This window comes from Pipistrellus hanaki, assembly GCF_964339955.1.
Source record: "Pipistrellus hanaki genome assembly, chromosome: 6".
Taxonomy (NCBI): domain Eukaryota; kingdom Metazoa; phylum Chordata; class Mammalia; order Chiroptera; family Vespertilionidae; genus Pipistrellus; species Pipistrellus hanaki.
Window position 1 is genome coordinate 5,697,752 of NC_140508.1, and position 27,166 is coordinate 5,724,917.

Genomic DNA, 27,166 nt, shown 5'->3' on the forward strand with positions numbered 1-27,166 from the left:
GGCTGATGCTCTCCAGGGGTCTTCAAACTACGGCCCGCGGGCCACATGCAGCCCCCAGGGGAGTCTGATCCGGCCTGCCAGGTTTTTTGGGCAGTGAGCGCAGCCAAGGTGTTACAGTAGGAATTAGTTCATATAGTCCGGCCCTCCAGCTCTCTGAGGGACCGTGATCTGGCCCCCACTTTAAAAAGTTTGAAGACCCCTGCTCTATCCACTGACCCAAACCAGCTAGGGCCAAAGTATGTGATTGTCTAACCCAGTGGTCGGCAAAGTCATTAGTCAGCAGAGCCAAATTCAACAGTACGATGCTGAAATTTCTTTTGAGAGCCAACTTCTAACGCCACTTCTTCAAAACAGACCCTCCCAGGCCGTGGTATTTTGTGGAAGAGCCACACTCAAGGGGCCAAAGAGCTGCATGTGGCTCGAGAGCGGAATTTTGCTGACCACGGGTCAAACCACTAACCACTAACACCTAAAACCAATACAAAGTAAACATGCTCCCCTCCCCCAAATTATTTACCTTAAAATCCTACTAAGTTTGAAAATTAAGGGATGGGCGGTGGGGAGGTCACTAGACCTTACTGTATGAGATACTGACTTAGGGAAAAGGGTTTTAAAAGTAATTATCATATTCAGAAAAGGAGTGTAATTAAAGCCTCTGGCAATATTTATGATCGTGACCATACTTTGAATAAAACTACCAATTTTATTTGATTACTGGTAAGTCCATAAATTAGCACTTTCGACCCAAACAAGAATTGTAGACAAAAGCTCAAAACATACCAAACCCTTAAACTTGAATAAAAATTTTGACACCAGCACTTTTTATTTTAAAGAGAGCATGCTGAAGTGTCGATTACATTAATCCTGTCAGGCCTCATACAGGTTTTAGGGAAACAAGACAATTCTAAGACGGAATCCAAGCCCCTCAGCTCCAGGGTGTGCCGCTGACCAAAGCCCAGTCGGCAGCTTTACCGATGGCCCTTGCTACACACACACACACACACACACACACACACACACGCACGCACATGCAGAATGGCGGGAACAGGTGGGCCCAGTAAGTGAGCCAGGACACTGACCAGGTCACAAGGGAGCGATGTAAAAGGCGCCTCCTGTAGGTGTTTTTCTCAAACTACTTGCGCAGCAGCAGCAAGCCTCTAAGACTCCCATACGTGCAAATGGGGGCAGGGCTTCCATAGATGATGCTCTAGTGAGCTGTCAATCTTACCCAGGGAGTAAAAGTCAATCACCAGCCACCATGGCTCCTTCTAACTCCCTTGTAAACAAAGGAGACAGTCTGAAGTCGGGTGAGAGGTGAGACCCTTTCTCCAGGCGCCGCCCTCCCAGGTGTTCAGGGCCCAGGCAGACACCAGCAGCAGCTGCGTCCGCCTTGGCAGAGGGGCCAGAACCACCTCCCCGAGCACTTCCGCCTGCAGCAGCAGGTGAGGCCAGTTCAGCAAAGGGCTTTGCTAAAGGCACCCAGGGACGTCAGGTTCCTTCCACTTGGTAGTATGAATGAAATCACCCAATTTTCATTGTGTTTGTGCAGCAGCACCACCAGGACCCAAAAGCTAGGACAGTGTTAGAAGTCCCTTGTTTCTATCACAAATTCTTACTTTAAAACCCGTATTTTCCTCTCAAAGCCCTCCAGCCCCCTACCAGGCCTCAGCCAGCCCATCACCAAGGCTCACCTCTAAAGGCTTCTGTGCCTTGGAAACTGGGTTTCTAAATAAAGCACCCCCCCTCCCCCCAAGTCTGACAGAAAGAAGATAAAGGCATTCCTACATGTGTCACTTCATCAGACTGAGTCCACATACCTGAGGAGGGGCCCGCTTGGGAATCCATTTTTACCAGTTTGGATGTGGCTAAGGCTGACAGCACCTTGCCTGCAGGATCACTCAAGCTCAGGTTCAATAACAGGGGGAAGCCGCAGGGGGAGGGGCTGTAGCACCGAGGAGCCGGTGCTGCCTGCGTGTCTAAGGCACTGCCTGGCAGAGGTCACTGAGCACCAGGCAGGGAAGCCAGCTATCAGCAGTTACGGAAGAATGAACTGCTGACGATGAACACTGGGACCTGAAACCAATTCAGTCACTGCCTTTGACACTTATATCTTGCTGAGTATTCTAGTAGCACACTTTTAACAAACTCTGAAGGCCTGGCCGAGGTTCATCCAGACACCTGAAGAGGATGCCTGACCGGAACACAGGACCCCCACAATGGCCTGGAACAAACCTTGCCGGACATTGTTTCACATGACAAACTCGTATTAACTTCAAAAGCTCTGGGTCTGTCTCCCGATCAGAATCTAAGAGCAATACTTCTGGTGTAGTTAGCCTGTTGTTCTCACTCAGGGAAAACCCACCAAGAGGTTACTTTTAAAACATCTCCCACACACAATTAAAATGACCTGTCACCAAAGAGCGGTAACAGTAAACACTTAAAAGGTAGGGGTTGACTTTCCGTAACCATCATGCCATTTCATAAAATTAGTTGCTTTTGTGTCTTGAAAGTCAACCTTCACCAAGGGAATAAACTTAATTACCGGTAAAATGACTGAAACCGGTGGACTCACAACAAGTTGGCCACTAACCTCTTCTACTTTGAAGAGACATATTTACAACCTGCAAAAACTTCCATGCAGCAACTGCTACACATGTTGGCACACGTGGCCCCACTGAAAGCTGGACTTGGGACATTCTGGAAAGACAGTGGCTCTAGTGTAGTGCCGGAACTGTTCTCAGTGGCAGAAACACTATTTTGGAGTAGAGCCAAAATCAAAATTGCAAAACCCCCTAAATTAATTTCTATGTTATGCATACCTTTTTGGAAGGACAGAGAATTGGATAACCAACGAGGAAGAATCCATTCCAGAAAAGCAGCAGCATACCCCATGCTGGGGTGATCTCAGGGGATGGCAGACACCCCCTACCCCCCATGAGCTGCTGGACTCTCTGCTGATCTGCAGTGGCAAGGCTGGCAGTATCAGCAGTGATTGCAGTGTGGGCAGAGCTGGCCCTGGGTGTGTGTGAATCTGGGCTGTCCTGGCAGTTAAGGCGCCTTTAGCTCCCACTCTTGGGGACTGCTTGTCCCGCGCTCCAGGCCAGGCTGCCTTGGGGAGACAGACACCTTAGCAGCTGTAGGAGACAGGGCTGCCCTGTGGGCCAGGCCACCATTTCTACCTGCTGGATACGTGTGATGGGAAATGAAGGCTGGGGTGAGGCCTAGTGTAGAACTAAGCAGGCCGGTGTTCCCAGGAACGGTAATCATCAACTCTCTAATTGGCTCATTTCCCAGTAAGCATGGAGCAAGAGGTCTTGTCACACTGCAAGGCAGGCTGTGGGGCATCGCTGGCCTCTGGGTGGCACTAGCGGGCCTCAGTGAAGACCAGAGGACACAGGTCTCCATCAGCACTGCTGTCTCCCGCATGGACTGCAGACATCCAAATGAAATTATAGCAGGACTGCAAGTAAATATGCGGGTACACCCAACCAGCACAGGCACAGGGCCTGGTGAGAAGCCTTCAGAGCAATCGCATAATGCTATATATACCTCCTCCTCCTCAATGTGCCAATATAATCCCCCCAAAATGAGTATCACACTGCTAACCCCGATGGGCCTGCTTCTTAGTGACTGGCTGTTAGCCAAAGAAATTGAGCACGTGGTGTGACAGTGAGCTGACGCTATAATAGGTGCAGGGAAACAAATGGAGGCCCTGGCAGGGGTGTCCCCTCTGGAGCTGCCCACTGACTCAGCACCCTACTCCACACTACCACCACCCACTGGGTCCCACAGCCACTGGGACAGACTACTGAGGCAGCTACCACTGTAGGAGCCATCTCTGTAACAGAGCCAGAGAGGGGCTCGGAGGACACAGTGGGCAAGTGTGGACATGAATTCTGTTCCTGGTGACTTAAGCTCTAGTTCCAGCTCAGCGGGACCTAGGTATATTTACATTTCTCACTGCAACTTGGGTTTCCTGTTAAAATTCTTCCCCAAAATCAACTATCAGCAAGAAATCATTTGCTTTTATGCATTTGCTTAAATATTTTGAGTTTTTCAATAAGTACTGATTTGCTTTTGTTAGAAAACACAAATTCTGAGACAACACTAGTGTAAGCCACCTCCCAGCTGCTGCTCAGATGAAACGCTTATATCATTGGGTGTCTAGAGGTCTGAACGGCTGTGGTTTGGGCCACAAATCTTTTCTAGTTGACTTGTCTGATGTCCTATTTGGGTGAGTTACATCTTAGAGAGGTGGCTAAGACCTCTTCAAAGAAATTTGCCCCAAACCAAGTATGTATCTGGAGGTTAATGCTCTTCTTCATTTTAAGTCTCACATACAGGGTTTTGCAAATTCATGTTGGATTGACAGCGTATGCAAGAAGTGACCCAATTATCCTTCATCACTAACACTAGAATAATGTGATCAAGGCCTCGTGGGGAGCCGGGCGTGTAATCAGGACGACGGGCAGACGGCCTGATGGGGGCGGAGGCCTGGGGAGCGCAGCTGCTGCTTTCCCACCATCTCAGCACTGTCGCCAGGCAGTCTCCTCACTTTAATAAGGCTACAGTTTAACCAACATCTGTGCCCAACTTGTTTACTATGTCAACCGGTATGATGGGGGCAGGGGCCTGAGACCTTCCCTGTGAACTCCGGGTCTCAAAGGGTCACGAGTGGACACCCAGGGCAGGCGGGTGGCCGTGCAGATGCAGCGGCTAGACAGCAGTTACCTTGGCGCTCTTCCTGCCGAGCTCCTCCTGGTCCACCTGTGCAATTACAGATGCTCTTTCATTTAAACAAATGAAAGTGGCAAAACTTCTTATCCGTCTTCTAGGTTTACTTCTTTAATTCTCAGAAGCTAAGAATATAACTTTGTGTACAGTTCTGTGCCATGCATAAACATTAAGAATGGTATTTGATTTTATACAAATATACCCACAACTTGTGTAGAACACTGGAAGACCTGCAGCAGCATCTTCAAAGGGGTACTTGGGCTCTAACACTGATGATGCCACTAGAGTGGCAAGCAGTACCAGATGGGCCCAAAGCCCAAAAGGTCAGAGGTCACTGCAGAGCAGGCGGAAGGAGCAGGACTCACCACGCGCTGGAATTTTTAGCACCCCTCCTTCCCCTGAGGCTCCAGCAGAGGCTGCTGAGGGCTTTCATCTCAGATGTTTAAGTTTATGTACATGAAACCTTCCCCTGATGTAATTACCTGATCAGCTGAGTATTTAATATTATAAGAGTACAACACTGTAAAATGCCAAACCACCCAGGAAACTGCGGCTGTGCGGAGAGCATTAAAAGCAGTTGTCAAGTTAAATCCTTCTTCAGTACAAGCTCTGGTTTTTCCTCTAGGGGGGATGGCTGGGGGCGGGGGAAAGAAATTGGTTCATATGGACGAAGTCTGGTTTGTCCCAGCCACATTTTATTGCTACTGACAATCCTGGAAGAGACAGGTGGAAATGGCTCACGCAGCTGATAAACGAAAGACCCCCGTCCCCGCTTTAAATGTCTACGAAATATGCTTGGGTTCTAGAATCCCCACATATTTTATTACAGGAAATTTGTTTCCTCTGATGATTTGCGAAATATGCTCCTGGAGCCCAGGCCATTAGTCACCCTCGGGAGAGTCCGTGTTCTCCATCCACTTCTCCACAGCTCGTGGGCGACCTGCATGGCCACACAGGGACTGGGGAAATGCAGGATCTGGGCAACATGCTTAACAAACCATCGATTCGGGTGTCCTGGTTCTCTTAGGGTTTTCCATTTTAATTCTCAAAGTTAGATGAAACTGTAGAAATCTCGTATTTCAGTCAAAATTTGTTCAGATCCCATGTTTTAAGTCACCTAATGAGACATTTAAGGAGCCCAGGATACTAGAATATGAATACCAGAATCCCACTTCCACATTCTAATAAACCTGGGGCATTTTACAAAAGAAAAAAAAAGTTAAGTTCTCTCCGTGCCTTAACAATAATGGAAGGCGAACCAATAGTGAAAATGGAGAAAAAAATAAAACCGTAGAAGCAAAAACGATTGATTTGGGGGAGAAATTAAAAAAACAATTGTTCCCACAAGTACAGAAAACCTCAAAAACAATTTAAATAAAAAATTAATCAGGAAATAGTGTATGTTAATTGCATTACCCTGAGAGCACGAAGGACCCACTGATACTTTCACGAGGAGGAGCAGCAAACTTCGATGTGGTATACCGGAGGGTCCCACACCATGCTCACTGACAGTTGTCCCTGCATACACAGTCCAGGTCAGCACAAGGACTGGGAGAGGGAAGTGCAGAGCACCACCTGGAGCAGCATACTGGCTCTCTGGGCTAAACGAGGCTCCACATGCCCAGGCCAGTGTCCCAGCATCAGGTGCACCTCGAAATCTCACCATCCCAGCACAGAACAGTCCGTTCTGGAGCCGGCCAGGGGACAGGTGGGGAGTCCTCATGGGGCTGCAGGGTTCTGTGTGTGCTATAGCAACTGTGAAAGGATGATCTGGGTCAGAGGTAGACACAACTGCTACTCACCCGGACTGAGGTCAGTATTTTTCCAATGACCCTCTTACTGTCCCTCCCAATCATTTTTTTGGAAGATGACATTTCTGGGATAACAAACAAAAAATGATGAAAAGCAACTAAAACGTGTCCCCCATGCACTCAATCAATTCTGGATACCCTTGAGTTTTAACTCTGGCGTAGCAGTGTGCTGGGAAAGGTTAGTCATTAGCTTGTTTCAACTGTCAACTAAAGCCCATGAAGCTTCAGGGAGGAGCTGATATGGAGAGAAGAGGTGGAGAAGAAAAGAAAACCCAGTCTGTGAGCAGAGAAATGGGCCCCTGGTGTACTTGCCCTCCCCCAATTCCTTTCTTCTTTCAAGGTCACAGTGGGATTAGAGTCCAGGGAGAGAGCCATCCTGTCCTCACAACTCTGCACAGGGTGCCTCAGAGCAACTTTCCAGCTCTAGGTCAAGAGATGGAAATCAGTCGCCAGGACCTTGGGAGATGTGCCCGTGTTTCCTGAGTCTGCATCCTGTATCCTGTAACCCACTTAGAGCACAGTACACAGGACTCCAAAGTCAGTTCACACATAAGTGATGCATGTTTTCAGGTACGCTCACAGCCTCTATAAAAGCGCTACTTCACAGACGTGCTATAACTTGAAGAAAATTTGAGCATGAAGTTCTTAGCTTAAACAACCTAACACATATCAACTCACTTCAATACAGATTAACTGTACTTAACAATGTATTCCTAAACTAAAAAAACCTAGTATTATTTTGCAATTTACTTAGGTATTAGGCCATTTACAGTCTCAAAGTGAGCATTGAGTTACACATTCTCTAACTACACTAGCCCAGCGCCTACCTACAGATATCCTCCCTCCGTGACTGTTAAAAAGGTGACGAAAAGGAGAAGGCAGAACAGCTCTATAATCTTGGAACTCAGGCATTTTTAACCTTTCAGTGCTTTAAAAAAAGGCACAAAACAGTATAAAAGACAGCAGAAATAAAAATAATCTTAGTAATAGAATAAGAAGTACCCTGCAGATCAATTTAATTTTGGAGAGTTAGGCTGAAAACCACAAAGGTCCTAGTGCATAAGCAAATTTGGGACTTCCAAGACTGATTGGCAGTACCTCAACTCATTTTTTTGGGGTGGAGAGGCATGACCGACAGTCCAGCATCCAGAGAAGTCTGGAGGCCCTGATGGAGTCTGCTTTAGGAGACGCCTCGCCCACTTACCTGAGAGGCTCGGTGCGTGAGACCAGGAGTGTGTACATGTGGACATGTAATGTGTACTGAACATGAAAAATTTCTCTCAGCTCAGAAACTGTACTTTAGTTGACTATCAGTACAACATCAATTTGCAGAAAGAGCTCCCAACACACAAAGGAAGTGATGACCACACGTGCTAAAGGACAGCGTGGAAACCTGCACAGCTAACAGAGATGTGATAATGATGCACCTGTAGTGTGGATGGCAATGAACTTGGAAGTGCAGGGCAAGAGTACCTACTCATTGGACTTTGTTGGCAACAATACCAAATACTTACCCATGTATGATAAAGAAAACAGATTAGACCTCAATTGCCAGGTGCCACATTCAACACGGAGGTTTGCAGGGCTTTGTGGGAAACAGGCTAAGAGGAGCCCCTGGGGCTCCCAGGTATTTGCTTCCATCCCTGGAGATGCAGCTTTGTGCTTGGCTACACCTCCTGGTTCTGGACAGTCCTGAGTGGACAGACATCCAGAAAGACAGGGAAGGGTCCAGAAGCCACCCCTAGGAGATACATACATTTACACAACAGTGATGGCCACAGGGCAGCAGTCTGTTCTGGCTTTACTGCATTGTAATTGTGGTCGCTTGCCCAGGATGGCGTGCTGCTCTCACAAGTCGTTTCCTTCACAAGGACCTCAGTCCGAGCAGGGGCCACCGCTGCCTTCTTCATGGCATTCTCTTTCTTGTCTGGAGCAGGTCTCTTGGGCACAGAAGAGACTTTAATGCCTGCCTGGATAATCAGTAAAACTCTAATCATTAAGGAGGTCAAAAGTTAACCTTCATTCACTTCCCTTTCTCAATGAAGGTGAGAACACGCCAAGGTCCTTCTCGCTCCCACCCCACACTGTGCCTGGCACCACGCCTGCCCAGCACGCGGCCTCAGCAGGACTCACCACCAGCTGAGCTGTCAGCATTCCACCGTAATGGCTGGGAAGGGCTTCAACTTCTGAGTGACATGAGACCCGACACAATAACTGTCACCCAGCTGAGTGTGAGGCAGCCAGGGTAACACAGAACAAACCCCTTGAGCAGGTGGTGAAAAGAGGCAAGAGCCAACTGGGAAGGGCCTCTGTGAGAGTGTGCCTTCCCACAATGCTGTAGGAGGGCAACAAGGCCGGGACCCAACTCCCATGCTCTCCATCAGGCATCCTGCGCCGATGCTCTTACTGGACACAGCAGTTGATTCAAAATTACCAGCCTTAAAAATCAGGCCATCTAGCCCAGCCAGTGTGGCTCAGTGGTTGAGTGTCCATCTATGAACCAGTCAGACCACATGCAGGAGGCAGGTGATTGATGATTCTCTCTCATCATCCATTTCTATCCCCCTCTCCTTTTCCCTTCCTCTCTAAAATAAAAAAGAAAATAAAAAAGAAATAAAAATCAGGCCATCTAGCCTTGGTAGGTGTTTCTCAGTGGTTAGAGCACCTGCCTGTGAACTAAAGGGTCTCGGGTTTGATTCCTGGTCAAGGACATGTACCTCGGTTTTGGGTTTGCTCCCCTTCTCCAGTTGAGCTGCATGTGGGAGGCAACAGTCGTCTCACATCAATGTTTTTCTCTCCCTTCCTCCCTCTCTCCCTTCTACTCTCTTTAAAAGCAATGAGAAAAATACCCTCAGGTAAGGGATTAACAAAAGTAAATAAAAATTAGGCCATCTAAACACTAAGTAAGCATTCAACTATGTCAAGAAAACGCTCACAAGTGCAATGGGGCCATCCCACAGAAATGCCAACCAAAGCCAACTCCAGGAGGGCATGCAGGTGGGAGTCAAGTGCCTGTAATTCTCGAAACACCCTGACTCTTGATAAGTCACGTGTGTCTCAAAGTCAGACCACCCGAGAGCCAGGTCTCACAGTGACAGTCTCGCCTCAGAGCCCATTCTCCAGCTCTACTGGCTGTCTGCGACGTCACTTCCCACATGGGCTCCAATGGTCATCAATACTGCCTGGGAGATGGCTGGCTTAGGAATAAGCTAGCTGCCTGGGTTTGCTCTACTGTGTCCATATTAGTTAATACCTCAGCTAGAGGGTAGAGAAAAGAAAATGCGAGCTATACACTCACTGGTAATTATGACAACAGGACTGGTGGAAAAGGTGGAAGACAACAGAAGAGGGGATGGCACTTGACTTCCATCTATGCCGCTCCCTCACACTCTACAAACAAGCCAGCGAGCCTGGAACATGGGTACACTTAGGCTTTGACTGTTCCAATGGGGGTGGTGGTCTTGGTGAGCTTACCTGAACGCCACATCTGGGAAGAACAGGCGTTTCTGGCTTGGTCTTGGTCTTGGTCTTGTCTTTGGGTTTTTGTTTTGGCTCCTTTCCTGCACTCAGAAACTTCATGGTGGCAGCAGCATGTTTCAGAATGCAGTCATTGCTGCAGTAGACAGAGTCGGGCTGCGCCACGCTACAGCACCCAGGCCCAATACACTTTGCGGCAGCAGGAGTCTCTGTGACCTGCAGAACAGAGCACGTGCCTTCAGACTTACCAATTCAAGCAGTTAAGGTACTTTGTAAAACTGCTATGTCTAGTACTGAGAGGTCTGTTTTTAACCAAGAGACACTAACAGTATGTTTAATGTGAATATAACTTATGTTTTACTTACTCAAAGCACAGGAAACGACTTCCCTGTGTAAGACATGCACCTTCTGCCTGCATGCCACTTGTGGAGAACACAACTCTGTACCTTGCACGTGTGCTTTCACATCCACAATCAGGTTCCCGCATACGGGATTTCTTTTTAGAGGTAACTTTTGAACTAATTTTTAGAGGTAAGATGCTTTTGAAATAATTGAAAGGGTCTGAATCAATCAGGCGAAAATGCTTAACAGAGAAACTGGCTGTTACAGGAGAGGAGACGTTGCTGCTCCTTCTGAAGAAAGCGGCCCTGTTGTGAGGGCCACCAGTGGCTGGCTCTGAGGGTGAGGGTGCAGGTGAGAGCCAAGACACCCAATGAGGTGTGAATCCCAGATAAACAACAAATACCTTTTTAGTATAAGCACGCTACTAAAAACCACACAAGACACCTTCACAGACATGAAAGCTTCTGGAGATGGATCTTCACCCGCCGGGCCTGAGACCCTGGCCTCCATCGGCCCCTGGGATACAGCCTAGGACAACCCTGGGCAGAGGGCCTTAGCCAGGCTCATTTCTGACCCGTGGAAACTGAGCTAAGAAGTACGTGTTTTCCAGCCAAGTCCGTAGAAACCGGACGTATCATAAGCTAAGTACATCTGACGGTCAAGACCAAACATACAAACACATTCCTCAAATGTTCTTAAGCAAAATCTTATGTCTCACATTAAATACTTAAGGTAATAGTTTTTCTTCTACTGAATTAAAGTTTCACTCAAGATAAAAATTAAACGTGAATAGTCTCAAACACACTGAAACGAAAGACATGAAATTAAGATGGCTTTCCCCACTAACTTACATTTCTGTTAACTCTTCCTAATGACTAAAGTTGTTAACGGTATCATGTTTCCATTGAGTACATGCAGTACCTCAAAATAGCTGTACTGAAGGCTCCAGTCCCCATTAACACAGTGCAGGGTGTGGAGGCGGAGACCTTTTCGACATAGTCATCTTACAGGCTTCTGCCTGCTGGACACCTGCAGGTCAGGCGAGGCACAACCAGCGGGGCGCCCTCCTACCAGCCCAGCTGACCACACCAGGGGCGGCTGGGGAAGGGAGGGAAAACTGGGAGTGAAAACATGCCTTAAGCAGGGCAATCATGAGAGCCCAAGACGGCTCTCAACAGTGGAAGCTGACGATCCATGAAAAACATGACAAGGAATCACAGCCTAAAGAGCAGCTGGAAAGAAGGACAGAGTAAGCAGAGCTGTGGACAAGAACCACAGACACTGGGCTGGGGCTGTCCCTGGCTGAGGTCATTTAAAACCCTAGTAGCCACGGAAAAGCTGCCACCACCCCCGCTCAGCATCTCCAGTAAGGAAGGTTTAAGAGCACTATTTCTTGTTCTCCAACATGTCATCCAGGCTGAGGAAGACCTGAAAACTCTGGGACCATGGGGCCACGGCCACCGCCACACTAGCAAGCACAGGAAGCACCCGCGAGGCCGAGGTGATGCAGGTGACTTGCATCACCACAGGATCAACTCTGACAAATATCACCTAATAGGTGCAAGGCATCAGCACCTAAAGAGAACCCAAGCTTCTGCCTGTCATCTTGGTCAACTGTGCACCTTGGTCAGTGAGCAAACACAAAATGCTGCCAAAAACAAGACAGGAGCTGCTCCTATTCTGACGTGGTGCCATCAGGCTACTATAGCCGGGAAAGGGAAGGCTCCCACAGCAGCCTGGCATGGCGGAGGCCCAGTGCTTCAGAAAGGCGGAGGAGAAGACTAAGGTGTTAGCAGAGGCTGTCCTGCTAGCTTGAAGCCTCACAGAAGGAAGTTCGATAAATGCTCACAAATGCTTTTGGGGGGGAGGGGGAAAGACCCCAAGTTCTATCAAGACAGTGCCAGTTGAGATGAGGGCACACTCACTTCAGTAACTCTAAGATGACTGTGAATTTGTTACATAAGACTCCATAAAGAACACTTAGGGAAAGACTCATTTTAAATAAGCCAGTCCATCAGTTCACTTAAGGAAAATGTTCAGTCAGCAGTAACAGTATATGAGCTGGATGGAGTCCCACAGGAGCAGGGATGGGGAGGCTCACAAATCACAACTGCTTTCCTCCTAGCCCACCCCGATCAGACATGCGCTGCTTCTGGGGAAGCCTAAATTATTCCAAAAGAACCTAACTCCTCCCTCTTGATGTTTGTCCGCAGAAGTCAGATCATCACTGAGCCAGGAGGCAATACTTACAGGCTGGAATATCTTGAGTTTTTTCTTGCCACTTGGATTTGCAGCCTTCTCAATTCTCCCCTTTATTCCTTGGTCTTCGCTGGATTTCTGCTCTATGGTCCCGATACTTGTACAGTCAGTGCTGTCAGTGTCTGCAGGCTGCAGCCTTGCTTCCTGCTGGTCGGTAGTTTCTGAGTTAGGCTCGTCCTGCACCTGCAGAATGGTGCAGTTGGGGCAGATATAATCTTCCCCGTTCCTTTCCAGGAGCCTTCCACGAGCCTCAGAAATGCCCACACAATCGCCATGAAACCATTCTTCACATCGGTCACAGCAAATCATAAATCTGAAATTGAAAAATAACCAGGAATGGAAACAAAGAGATACATACTCAATTTTAGACAAATTGGTTTCAACATTGTTAAAAAAATGCAAACGTACAGAAACGTAGACAGGATAAAAACACAATACGTACATGGACCAGTGCTTCTTGAATCAAGAGGCCAACATTCAAGCAAGTTCACTCAATCTTGTTTTGAGTAGAGAATTTTAACTAGAGGGTTCCTGGTATCCCCCACCTCAGCTCAGCACTGTCTCCACTTCTCCCACCCAAACAACCAGACCACAGCTCCCCTACCACCACCAGGGCAGTGCCACCTGAGAGCCATCTCTGGGATGACAGTGAGCGGCAGGTAGTTTATAGTCTTTGCTGCCTTGCACTCTGGCCAGTGGCCACTGTGACCAAGGCAGTGAAGAGCCCCAAGTGGCCTATGGTGACCACAGTGCGTGCAATATATGGCCCCCGAGTCCCTTTTAATAATGACTTGGTCATCTTTTTCAACACACAAGTTGCTCATTCAGCCCAGCTCCATAACCCTCAATCCGCTGCTTTTCTCACATGGATCTCCCTGAAACCCGGGGCAGCCAGCACCCTCCTTGCCCATGGCCTACCTGTTGTTGTGAGGCTGACGACATATGCAATATAGAGCATTGGGGTCATACACCTCACACTCGGGCTTGTGCTTGACTGAGCTTCCAGGGTCCTCCTCTTTGACTCCCGAGGCCGTCCGCCCTTCTGACTTCCCCTCTCTGTCACTGCTAGCTGCCTGTTCAGCTGCGGGCTCTTGCTGGCCGGGTGGGGAGCTCTCCATGACATCGGCCACCTCCACGTCCACAGCTTCCGCTGGGCTCTCTTCCCGGCGCTTCTTTCTCAAGCGACTCTGGACTCCTCTCAAGGTCCTATCAGCTGGCTCCTGTTCACGCTTTCTTCGTAGGCGATTCTGAAGTTCTTTCAAGGTCAACCCATCGCTATCACTATCGGAGGTGTCGTCCTCACCATCATCTCCTTCGGTCTTTGCAGATGAGGCTGGTTGTCCCTTACTGCCCGTGGGGCCAACCTTGGGCCCACTTTTACTGTCAGAGCAGCTCTCGACGCTCCCCTCAGAGGCGGTTTCGACATCTGTGACTGGGCAGGAGGTGGGCTCACTGGGGTCCTCCGGGGAGATAGGCACCGTCTTCCTCCCTCTGCGCCGGACTGTTGTGAGAAACTCCTCCACCCTCTCCGTCCGCTTTGGCTGCCGCCCACTGCGGCGCAAGGAAAGGCTCTGCTGCTGCTGGGGCTGCTGCTCCACAGAGTCTAACTCCGTGTCCCCAACGCCCTCTCGTTTAGCAATGGTGGTCCTTCGAAACCCCCACGTTTTCCTAAACTCTTTACTGGTGGGTTTGATGACCTTGGGGGTTTCCTCATGGCTCGGGTCACCTTTCTCATCCATACCTAATGGGGAAATGCAACCAAACCACAACGGCGTTAATGAGGCCACGTTCCGTGGCGAGGGAGCAGTGAGCTAGAGCAGCACGGCCTTCATCTCACAGGAGGGAGACACCCACGTGACCACAGGAAAGGATCAACTTCCCACCCACAAACAGTGAAGGTGGACATGTAAGTGTAAAAAAAAGTCATTTTGACCAATGCTTCCTGAAGTGTGAGACATGACCTAATTCGAGGCGATTTTTGAAGAAAATTCTAATGGTTATACGTCTAATATTACAAAGAAAAAACAGCTAGCAAATCTGTAACTTCACCGCTTAACTGGTGAGGACATGGTCTTGTAAAACAGGTAGTGGGGAAATATCAAATGAGCCACAGTCCCGGCAGCAAGGACATGACCAGAACAGTGTTTGCTGCGATGAGAGGTGGCTGCCATTTCCCTCCGAGTCAGGCAGACTCTGTTGCAGGGCACAGTGGATGGAACGCTGTGCCAGTCCTGGGCCCAGCAGGTGAGAACACTGGCTGCTCCTGTCCTGGGCTTTGGAGCCTGAGCAGTCACAGAAGTCTGACCACCTAGCTGAAGAGACCCCATGGAGAGGGTGTGTGCTGGACCTGCACCACAGCCCAGCTAAGCTCTGACTTAGTAGATACAAAAAGGATGAGTTCTAAGGGTAGTTTTTATGCAGCAACACATGATGGGGATACTTAGGATATACTGAACCTTGGCTACCTTGAGTGTGTATTTCTTCTTCCTATTCTTCCTTTCCCTTTTCCTTTCTAATATAATTACTGAAGGGTCATGCTTGTGAAAACATTATTCCTATTTGAAAATAATAAACCCCAAAGAACACAGTATGTACCTTAAGAATTATATTCCGAACTGTCCAGGCTTCAATCACATGTAAATGCTAGTGATGACTCAGACTTGATACCATGTTCCATCCTAGGGGAAAGACTGGTATAGAATGAAGACCTTCAAAACATAAAACAAAGAAAACTCAAAACCATACACAACTTGACTCTTTTCTACTTCCCACTAAATGCTGCCATCCCATTTCCTGTCCAGCTCCGCACACCCTTCACTCTAGAACTTGGCCTCATGCTCCCACCATTCAGAAGCTGGCAGGAGTGGCTGTGTCATTAGCGTGTGTGTCATGGAGGACCATACCACTTCTGTAGTCACAGCTGAACTAAATTGGGGTCCTTATGGAGCTTTCAACAGAGTGCTCTGGCTGGTGACCTTGAGTGAGTCCCAGAAACTGGCTGCCCCCAGGAGGCAATGCTGACCTCACAATGCGGCGAGCTTCCATGGCAATGGGAGAAACAGCACGCACACTCCTGAGAACAGGTTGCGCTCCTTCCCTGAGCCGTGCTAGAGCTGTCGTTACTAACCACACTAGTTACAACTGTTTGCCCATCTGGCCTAGAAAGCTGACTCTTAGGATAAGTGTTCTACTCTTGCAAATCTACTTGTAGCAAACCTGAAGGCCACCTTAAAAGAGGATCAAGCCCTCATTTCATATACCATTCTCAAATCTTACCAAAGACACCAGGGACCTGAACCAGCCTTTGCCCACGAGAAGTTCAGGGAGCGCCAGCCCCTTCATTTCAGAGGGTCTGGGCCTGGGCCTGTGAGCTCCCGCAGGGCCGGGAAGGGAACCGGATCCTGCCTGCAGGAGGTGGTTTCCTGCAGGAGGAACTCTCCTCTGCAAGTACATTTCACCACAGAGCGAGTATGATGTCAGGTTCTATGCACTAATAAAACAACCAATAGGAAAATAATTGCTCTGAATAAAATTGTTATTTTTCCCCAGTTTGAGCTAATGTGTGTGTTATTTTTTGTAAGTAGTCTTTTACATTTTAAAGCAGGGGTCTTCAAACTACTGCCCGCGGGCCACATGCAGCCCCCAGGGGAGTCTGATCCTGCCCGCCAGGTTTTTTGGGCAGTGAGCGCAGCCAAGGTGTTACAGTAGGAATTAGTAGTTCATATAGTCCGGCCCTCCAGCTCTCTGAGGGACCGTGATCTGGCCCCCACTTTAAAAAATTTGAAGACCCCTGTTTTAAAGAATATATATTTTATTGATTTTTTTTTACAGAAAGTAAGGGAGAGGGATAGAGAGTTAGAAACGCTGATGAGAGAGAAACATCCATCAGCTGCCTCTTGCACACCCCCTAACTGGGGATGTGACCCCAACCAAGGTACATGCCCTTGACCGGAATCGAACCTGGGACCCTTCAGTCCATAGGACGACTCTCTATGGCATCTTTTACATTTTTATAAGCTGAATGTGGGCACCAAAACACCTGTAAGTTATCTTTTTCTGTTGAATGTACACAAAAGTTTAGAAAAGATGAAATGAACAATTCTAAACATCATTCCATATTCACCTAAAAACTTTCCAGCTAAAGTTTAGGATGTTTCAAACATATATGAATGCTACATTGTATCAGCTTCTTTACATATAATGCCACTTTAGAAGTAGAAAACGCAATTTCAAACTTTTAAGGATGATACCCACCGGACACTGGACGCTGGGAGACCTCCAGAAGTCCTGAATTCAAAAAAACCCAGCCTGACTGTTGCAAGCACTTGGTCTAAGCAAACAGTCAGGCCTCAAATACTGCTGCCGCCAGCCACTGCTCACTGACGACTACACAGGTTATCGTGAGACCATTCACACGAGTGAACTCCTAAAAGAAAGAAGATGGTTTATAAGTCTTAACTATAAATTAAACTACATTAAAAAAAAATTAAAAAACCAAACACCTCCCCTCCCCACAAAAAACCCCACCACAGTTCCCTTCCTTCAAGGACTTCTAGAGAAAACACTGTGACCGAACAGGGACCAGGACAGGGTGGAGCTGCCTGTAAGAGAAAGTGGGCTGGTGGGGTGGGATGGAGAGGTCCACAACCAGTAATTATCCAATCAATCCTATTTCTCAATAAACTCAACAGAGAAACAAAATATGAAAAGGCTGAACAATAAAATTAAAATAATTATTTAAAAATCCTTAATTCTACATCTATACCATCATTTTAGTTTAAAAAAGAACTGAGAAAGATTTTTAAAGACTTTATAATCAAGGATCAGAGTGGTACAAGTCATGTATTATATTAAAAAATCTCTCTTCCTACACTCTCTTTCGAATGAACAAACAGCCTCACTAAACGTGCCTCAGTTCCCCGAGGGACCCAAAGTACTACTTTTGACACACTTCACAGTCTCACCCCAACCTAGGGGACCCACCTCACCTCGTTTCCTCCTAGCCTCACTCCAACTGCCTCCAGTAACTGTGGTCTCCTTAGTGACTCAGAACAAAGACAAACATTCTGATGCCCCTCCTTTTAAAGCAACAGTGACCATTTTACCCCATTAGTAAAAAATGTCACCACAGCCACCAAATCTCTTAAATGTGGTGGTAAACCGGTCTCAAATGAGGCTACAATGGTTCAGAAGCTCCTCTTCTCAGAAGAAACTGGAAATAAACCTTACTTGTATATTTCAAAAACCCAAGAACAAAATTTAAGATGTTCTCAGGAATGAAAAAAATTTTAATTTATGTTACTCTGAAAGACCAATATATGTCTGGATTTGACTTAAGTGTTGAAAAATTCATCAGAAAACAAGAAATCTAGTTATTTCTATTGAATGGAATGAGATAAACTATATTCAGAACACACATTTTAGATAATTTGGTTCACTTATCTGGACTTTTTATATTTAAAAAATATATATTTTATTGATTTTTTTTATAGAGAGGGACAGAGAGCTAGAAACATCTATGAGAGAGAAACATGGACCAGCTGCCTCTTGCACACCCCCTACTGGGGATGTGCCTGCAACCAAGGTACATGCCCTTGACCGGAATCGAACCTGGGACCTTTCACTCCACAGGCAGACGCTCTATCCACTGAGCCAAACCGGTTTTGGCGAGGACTTTTTTATATTTTATATTTACATCTATAGTCAAGTGCTAAGTTCCTAACACAATGAAGTGTATAACCCTTTACACCGCAAAGAGAATAAACAGGTCATAAACTTTCATTCACATCATAGTAATACAGCTTACCCAAAGGAAAAAAAACTGTGGGCATTCCTGAAAAAGTGAGAGGCGGGGAAAAGGAACCATCATAAGTGCAATTTTTTTTTTCTCAGTTGAAGACTGTTCCCTTCCCTGCTGAAGTAGGAATAACTCTCTGAAACCTTCGGTTTAAAAGATAAGCCTCAACTGCTCTCAACTACGGAGCCTGTGCACCTACCTACAGGGGAACCCCGATGCTAAACGGGATCCAGGAAGGAGATCCTCCGCTATCAAGGTCCTTGGAAGGCAACTCTCAACTTTTTGGTCCCAAGGCCTCTTCACACTCTTAAGAGCTTTTGTTTATGCGAAATACATTGTTATTTACAAAATTAAAACAGGAAGCTTTCCAGGTAATTGTGGATGTTCTTTGCTAACCCACACCAAACCTTGACTAGTAGAGTCATAAACATTAGTTGCAACACAGAAACAGAAACCATTCACACAAGTCCAACGGCAGCATGGGCCATCAGAAGACACGGAGAACACACGAGTGCTAGTGATACTGGCACCTGTCTCCTCAAAATGCTTTAATCACTGGGAAGCCAACAAGCTCACAATGGCAGATAGAAGCTTTTCAAGATTCTAACCTCATTTGAAACCTGGAATTTTATCGTTAGGAACAAATATGTCAGTTCTTTCCTTAAGACTCACATCCTTCATCTTCAAGAAAATGCCAGCCAAAGGCCAGTCTGAAAACCGCAGCCTGTCAGTAGTCCTTTCAAGTACAAAGGCTCAGGTCTCAACAGCCCCAAGGGCTCCTCCTGGAGACAGCCCCCTTCCCATCTGGGGTGGGGCAGAGGTGCTATCGCATCCTCACCTCTTCATCACAGGGAGTGGTAAGAAGATGTATACTATTAGCTGAGATTTAATGAAAATAGTCTTGACTGCTTCACCAAAGACAGTAAGGTAGACGAGCACATTAAAAAAATATTTTTAATTGATTTCAGAGAGGTAGAATCATCAATCGGATGCCTCCCACACACCCAGAAACCAGGGCATGTGCCCCGAACAGGAACTGAATCATGACCTCCTGGTCAGCACTCAACCACCAAACCACACTGGCTGGGCAGGCTGGCACATTTTAAGTGACTGGTGCAGAGGTGGAGAGCACACTATAGGGTTTGACGTCAGCAACCGAATTTGCTTCGGCGCCACTAACAGTTAACTCAGCAAAGGAGGCAAACAAAGTCAACTGTCACAGTGGAGAGTTTTTACCTCTTACCCCCTGGAAGGGTTTGGAGACATCCAGGGCCCCAGGCCCCAGAGGACAGACTCCTGTGACAAGGTGTTGCTACCAGTGTAGGAAAACACCGCGCCGTGCACAGCACTAACAGACAGAAGGGACCCCCACGGCCTCCCACCAAACCTATTCTAAAACAGCCCTCACTCTGCCCTCCATTCTCTACCTCTGCCAGGCTGTCAGAAGTGAATTTCTTAAAAACAAAAGCAGAAACCCTGGCTGGTGTGGCTCAGGGACTCTCTGTCGACCTATGAACCAGAAGGAAATGGTTCGATTCCTGGTCAGAGCACATGCCCAGGTTACAGGCAATCCGCTGGTGAGGGCGTGCAGGAGGCAGCCAATCAATGATTCTCTTTTCATCATTGATGTTCCTATCTCTCTCCCTCTCTGAAATCAAAAATACCCCCCCCCCAAATTTTAAAAACAAAAGCATAAGCACCTTTCTAAAGTGTTATACGTTACTCACAAAACAATTACAGATGTCAGTGCGACTGTGACCATGGTGGACGAAGGCGGACCCACGCCCACAGCACGCTGGAGGCCTGTTTGGAGGGGGCAGTGCTCCTCAGTGAGACTCACGTCTACAATATGCTACCCAACCACCATGTGGATCCTACTCACAGCACCACAACCCAGTGCTGACCTATCCCTCTGGTGGCCAAACCATGTTTGCCCAAACCTCAAATCCCCAGGAACAACATTCAAAACTAACCCATTTAAATTTTAAAACAGTTCTGATCTGCCAGTCAGAAATTACATCCAAAAGCTTCCAGATAACCTCGCCATTATGGACTCCGGTGACTCAGACTTTTTAATTCCGAGTCTCACAATTCAGTTTCTATTAATGGGGTAGTCACTAATGAGAATATGCCCAGAAACTCCAACCATGCAGATGTCCCGAGTGTGTGCCATTTTTAAGCATTGATGGTAGCCGCCCTCATCTACCCCATAGGTCTAAAGTCACAAACGCTGCTTACCCACAGACATGAGCATATGATCACTGGATATGTCTTTCTCAAATTAATGTCCCCTCTCCCACCCCCACTCTCTCTGAAATGCAATGGAAAAACATATCCTTGGGTTAGGATTAACAATCCATCAATCAACCAACCAATTGCCAGTTATCCCTGCTGGGCACTTCAAGAACTCCTTCCCCTGAATATCCCAAGTCCTGTAGCTGTTAATTAAGAACACAGGACCTGCCCAGCTAGCATGGCTCAGTGATTGAGCATTGACCTATGAACCAGGAGGTCATGGTTTTATACCTGGTTAGGGCATGTGCCCAGGGTTGTGGGCTCAATCCCCAGTGGAGGGTGTGCAGGAAGCAGCCAATCAATAATTCAGTCTCTCTCTCCCTGCCTCCCTCCCTTTTGAAATCAATTAAAAATAAATATAAATAAACACACAAACACACAGAATCCAGGACCCTCCAACCCTCCCACCCATTGGCCACCCTACTGCTTTTCTATCCTCACTGTCTGGGCCCCAGTTACACCTGGATGTTCTCCTGGCACCTCTTGGAGCACTGCTGCCAGAACCCAGTGCCCAGGGCATCTCCTGGGGTCATCCACAGCGCCCCATACAGGCAGCTCTCACCCCATTTTCACTGCAGCAAGTTGTTACTGAGGCTGTAATTAAAGGATGTCCTACAACAAATACCAAGGGCCTCTCCCATTCAGACATCTCACCTACAAAGACAGAGTGCCGTACAGCTAAAAGCAGTCTTCCTCCAACCCCCTCCCCTCCAGCAGACAGTCTGGCCTCACTTCAGGCAGTCCACTGGGGGGCGCAGGGAGGTGTGTCCCGAAACACTTTCACCTGTGACCACAAACCAGCCTTTTCCCAAAAAGCAAGTAATGTGGTTGAGCCAATTTCAAAAATGCAAAGGCATTGCCTGTCTTCCTAAAAGTAACTCATTCCCCATGTTAAAGTCGGAAGTCTACTGTTTCTTAAAACTTGCACTTCTCAAAAACAAGCACTCCCAACCATTCTCTAGAGCAGTGTTTCCCAAACTTTTGACATATGTGTCCCCCTTCTATAATTTCCGTAACGCTGAGTACCCCTCGTACTCATGAGGACGTAGAATTAGGCGCAGCTGAGCACGGTGCAGTGCCTATCCCCACCAAACTCCGGTGCAACGCGTACCCCCCACCAAACTCTCCCCGCACCCCTGGGGGTACGTACCACACTTTGGGAAACACTGCTCTAGAGCAAAGGCGCTCAGTGTGGCCCTTAGGCTTCGGAGGTCTCCAAGGCCAAACTATTTACACAACGAAGACATTGTTTCTGTTTTCATGGGTCACTCCCTCAGGAGTATTCTAGAAGCAAACATGAAAGTCAAACTGCTGCCAGTTAAGCCAGACATGAGAGATTTGCAAAAAGTTAAAACAATGCCCCTATGGCCGAAACCGGTTTGGCTCAGTGGATAGAGCGTTGGCTTGGGGACTGAAGGATCCCGGGTTCGATTCCGGTCAAGGGCATGTACCTTGGTTGCGGGCACATCCCCAGTAGGAGGTGTGCAAAAGGCAGCTGATCGATGACTCTCTCATCGATGTTTCTAACTCTCTACCTCTCTCCTTCCTCTCTGTACAAAATCAATAAAATATATTTAAAAACAAAACAAAAAAAATACTTAAAAAAACAAACAACAAACAAACAAACAAACAAACAATGCCCCCTTTCTCATTAAGTTGGTTTTGCCTTGGAAAATAGTTTCCATAAAACGTTATTCATGTTAATAAGCAAGGGTTTATTGTTTTACATTAAGTGTCTCTATTGTAAATGCCAAACATAGTAAATATCAACAGACACAACTTAAACAAAAGCTCTCTGGGGTCCCAGGAACTTTAGGCGCGTCAGGCCCTGACTGGAACCCTCTGGGAATGGCTGACAGAACACAGACCTGACTCCTGGGGGAACCTTAAGGGCTGCTGCCTATTGGGCCACAGTGACCTTCCAGCCACGAAGACTGCAAGGCTGGGGCAGCACTGCTTCAGCAGCGGACTTTTCTGGATACTCCCGACTTTCCTAAACCAGCCTCCCATGACTGCCGAGAAGGGGCAGATTCCAGTTAGAAGACTGCAGCCCCACACCGACTGCCCCAAAGTTCAGAGAATGCGCTGGAGAACAACAACAGCCTATACTGAGGCCTGTGTCTCCTGAGCAGAGCTGCATCCCCTCCAGGTCTGAGGGCAGAAATGATGCTTAGAGACCTTGGAGACAAGTTAAGAATTACTGTGTTTTCAACTGGAATCTTCCTTTCTTTCCCCAAGGTTAGCAGAGGCCAGTGTCTGATTTTGGTTTTGGGGTAGTGGGAAAGGTCTAAGCTTAAATAAAAGTGTTAAAGAATAAGTAACAGGATTTTCTGTGTCAATTTTCATGGACCCATGCAGAGCTGAATCTTCACTGATAGAGGGGCATGCCCAGGGGGGCTGCCTTACAACTAAGGGGAAAACTTCAGATTACAATCAATAAACCCTAAGATTCCAAGGCCAGCGTCTACCTAGCCCTGTGTCTCTATGGGGTGCAGGGTGGTACCTCAGGGGGACCACTCAGCATTCTTGGTCCTGATAAAGGCAGCCAGCAGTGCCCTCCCCTACTGACCTCAACGTGACACCCCTCCATTGACATGTGCCCTAAGTCCTCAATAAGCAGATTGGAGGCTGGGCTCAATGGCTTTTACATCAGGATGCCCCTGGCTTCAACCCCAGCTGCAAACCTAACAGCAAGGTACCTCTCTCTGGGCTGTGCTTTCCTGCCTTACAGTTTCCTAAAAGGTGACCTGAAATTCCACCACACCAAAACCAGCCAGGGCTCACAGCGAGCAAACATGCATCGAATGGTGGAAGTCACCTATTAAAATAGCAATGTCAGGCCCAACTGGCATGGCTCAGTGGTGTTTTTGCTTTCTTCTTACTTTTTAATATTGCTTTAATTTTCTACATGTGTATTTATCTTTATAACCCAAATCATCGTACAGCTATCTTTATATTGGGAAAAGCCCCTATTTACAGTCTTAAAAAGGTTTATTAAAGCACCCCCTAAGCGTATCAGCACATGAAAAACAAAATCACAGCATCTACAATTTGATGCCCAAAGAAATATCTGCCTCATAAAAATTACGCCACTGCTCTGCAAATCAGGTGGGCACTGGACCAAGTGAACTCAAAATAGGCCCCTCCTTCCCAACTGATGCCTTTCTATTAGTTGTCAATCACAGACCTGTGATTGAATTAGCAAGGTCACTTCATGCTGGCCATAAAAAGGGTAATATTATATTTCCATACACTGTAAATGACTCCACCACTTACATAAGAAAAATGCAAAAGCCAGACTGTAAAGAAAAGCTTTCTTAGTGAACTTGCTGAGTCTACCAGGGGTATGAGAAATCAGGCCTCTATGGGACACTGCCACACTTCAGGGACCCAAGGACATCTGAGAGCTGGCCTGTGAACACAACCTTTACTCTATAAGAGTCAAATGGAATCACTCACTGTAGCCGCCATTGATAGTGTAAGACATATGAAGAAAAATCAGGTCCTGGAACATCTTGCCAACACGTATTAGAAAGAATCAGTTCCTGGGCTACAGGGATGAACTCCTAGGAAATTAGGCACTCCCTGGTTCTTTCAGTATCAAAAGCAGGACCCACAAGCTCCACTGGGAGCCAAAGTGTCCACTCCAAAGCCCTTTCTCCACGTGCAGGCAAGCCCATCAACCAAGGCCCACCTGGAGCACCAAGCGCGCCCATCTCCAAGCCCCAGGGACACATCTGCAACAAGCTATTGTGATGCTCACAGCACACATGCTAGCTATGAATGCCACCCTTTGCCAGGAAAGAAATTGGTAACCATAGGTACTAGCAAATAATAAGGAAGAAAGAGGAGAAGGCAGTTATACAACTTTTTATTTGTGACATTTTTTTTCTTATGAGAACAGAACTCATTTTGCTTGAAATAGCTTACATTTAATCCAATAGTAAGATAAGGAAAGGCTCTTGGAAAATTGGAAGTAAACAAGATATGTTATTCCTAAAGTCATGGTGAACACAGGTAAGCAGAAAACAATGCTGAGGAAATGCATTAGGCAAAAAGTTTCTTAATGAGGCCAGGGCTGGGTCTTCTGAGATGACTATACCGTGTATCAGTCACAGAGACAGAGCAACGCGGCTCTACGCTCCAGGGGGCAGGGTTGACAACACAGAGCCCAATGAAGGAGCTGGGATGACCTCGCAGGTCCCCGCTAGGCTTGTCTACAGGATTGGGAGGGTCAACTTTCTGGCCACTGCTTCTGTCCTGGTGCCTAGCACACAGGATGCAATGAACAGTCCCTGAATAAATCAAGGAATCGTTCCAAAGATCAGAGATCTTAGTTCCTTAAAACGCACAGCCGAAAGCACCTTTCTTGGAAGCATGTTTCAGGCAGGGCCTAAGTGGCTCCAGGAAACCATAGAACCAACATTTGTCAGAACCCAGCCGTGCAATCCTGGGCAAGCTCCTCCCTGAAATTCAGCTTCCTGGAGGTCAGACTACACATAAAGCACCTTTCTCAAAACAACAGTGCCAACTGCAAGCCGTTATTGAAGCACAGTAACTACACTGCAACATTATCACTACTAATCGGAAGCTCAGCTTCCCCCGGTTCCAACCTACAGATACAAGTTACGTGAATTCTGAAAAGATCCTAAAGCCTCCTTTCTCCTCCTACAACATATGCCCCTTAGCACACGAGGCTCAAATCTCATTCCATCAGGTGCAAACGACAAGGGCATTGCTACCGAAGGTGCAGGCAAGAAGAGTTCCTTCAACAGCCACAGCTTGTCATCGCGCTACTGTCACCTAGAGCCGCCCTTCCAAGCTCCCATACGAGGTGCCAGATCCAAAGCAGAAGCGCTGATGGACTTCCTGTCTCTAGGCCTGGCCGGGAGCAGGGCGCGGGGGGAAGGAGAAAGCGAACGGATCTGAGCGCCAGAGGCGAAAGTGCGGACGGTACACCGCGACACAAGTGTGGCCACAGACACCAGCTGACAAGGAACACTGAACGCGGCCGGGGCGCGGACGCTGAGAAAGCGAACTGGTTCCTATGAACCACACACCGCGCCGTCGCCCTCGCAAGAGTCGGTGCTTGTCAAAACCAGCCGGTTACACGCAAGCCAACAGAACGTACCCCGGGACAGGCTCTGGAGCGAAACTTCGCCACCCGAGACGTCTGGTCTAAACACAAACAACTTAACCCCACCAGCTCCAGGACCACTGGAAACAGGCGTCCTCGTTGTCAGCTTACCGCCCCGGGAACTTGCTGGGTCTCAGGGCAGCGTCCGCTCTCTCCCCTTTCAGTTCGCTCCTGCCAGGACCGGACCCGGCACCCTCAGCTCGCGGGCCACCCCAGACCCCCCGCCCCTCCCCCGCCGCCGCCATCTTCCCTCTCCGGCGGGAGCAGGCCGGGCGCGAACGCTGCAGCTCTGCGAGGGCCGGGCTCTAGCGCCGCTGCCCTCCCGCCCTCCCCAGAGCATGGCCCCCCGGCGGCCAGCTCCTCCGCCGCTGCCCGAACGCCACTCACTGCCGCTCCCAGGCCTCTAGGATCTCGCAGCCATTTCCTCCGAGAGCCCCGGAACGAGCAGGCGGGCGGGGTCAGCGCCGGCCATCGAGATGTGGGGGCTAGAGGGCCCGCCCACCGCTCCAAGCGCCAGGAAGACGCCGGCCAACGAGACGCCGTGGAGCTAGAGAGGATACCCGCGCCCTGAGCGGCGCCCCCGTGCGGCAAACGAAAGGCCACGTACAGGCTCCACACCGCGTGCATGCGCCCTGCGCCTTGAGCCCAAGAGCCAAAGCTTAGGGCGAAGGTGGGGGTGGGGCGGGATCCAGGCTGTGAGCCCACGGTAGATCCCCCCATCTCCAGGGAGCGCACAGTGGCCCGGTTCCTGTTGGTGGGCTCCCAAGGTAAAAAGAACAAGGCACAGGGCCCCTTCCCACCCGCCTGCGTTTTCAGTCTCTCCGGATTGCAGCCCAGGGGGCCAAGGAGAACAGCGAGCCGCCCGCCCACGCCCGCCCGCCCGCAAACAAGCAAGCAAGCAAGCAACCTGGAACACCTGTCCACAGGGTTGGAGGGAAAGGTGAGACAATTATTGTGCAGAAAGGGAAAGGGCTCTGGCAGATGCGCAACCCTCCACATGGATTTTCTTCACTTAGTACTCACTAGTGCCACCCCAGCACCTGCCTGTCCCCAAATACTCAGTCGACCTCAGAGAGCAACTACTGCTGCCTTAGGACACCGTGGACACTGGACATTTGCCACAAGGGCAGTAACTTCTTGACCTCTGTTCCCATCACTTGCCCCTACAAAACCCCACTTCCACGTTCCTTGGAAGTGGCCGGAACCCCTAGGGGGTTCTGGAGCTAAACTTCGCCACCCTAGGCAAAAAGTGGAAAGGTGCCCTGTGTGCATTAAGCTGCACCTCCGACACTGCTGGGTCTCCCAAATGCTTAC

General features: G+C 48.3%; 1 protein-coding gene across 9 annotated transcripts in view; it reads right to left on the bottom strand.

Annotated features, from left to right (window-relative positions):
• Positions 1–27,166, bottom strand: part of DIDO1 (death inducer-obliterator 1) — a 48,129-nt gene that overhangs the window by 17,101 nt on the left and 3,862 nt on the right. For 2 of the 9 annotated variants that reach the window (XM_084887235.1, XM_084887243.1), the window contains exons 1-7: positions 26,240–26,347; positions 16,874–17,049; positions 15,219–15,331; positions 13,542–14,364; positions 12,615–12,936; positions 10,020–10,238; positions 8,302–8,515 (exon numbers count right to left, since the gene is read on the bottom strand). In XM_084887235.1, the coding sequence (XP_084743361.1) occupies positions 8,302–8,515; positions 10,020–10,238; positions 12,615–12,936; positions 13,542–14,362 (1,576 nt within the window). In that variant the 5' untranslated portion in view covers positions 14,363–14,364; positions 15,219–15,331; positions 16,874–17,049; positions 26,240–26,347. Of the gene's footprint in view, positions 1–8,301; positions 8,516–10,019; positions 10,239–12,614; positions 12,937–13,541; positions 14,365–15,218; positions 15,332–16,873; positions 17,050–26,239; positions 26,356–27,166 lie in introns of those variants that run through there. The other 7 variants (XM_084887237.1, XM_084887236.1, XM_084887238.1 and 4 more) reach the window with 6 other exon arrangements.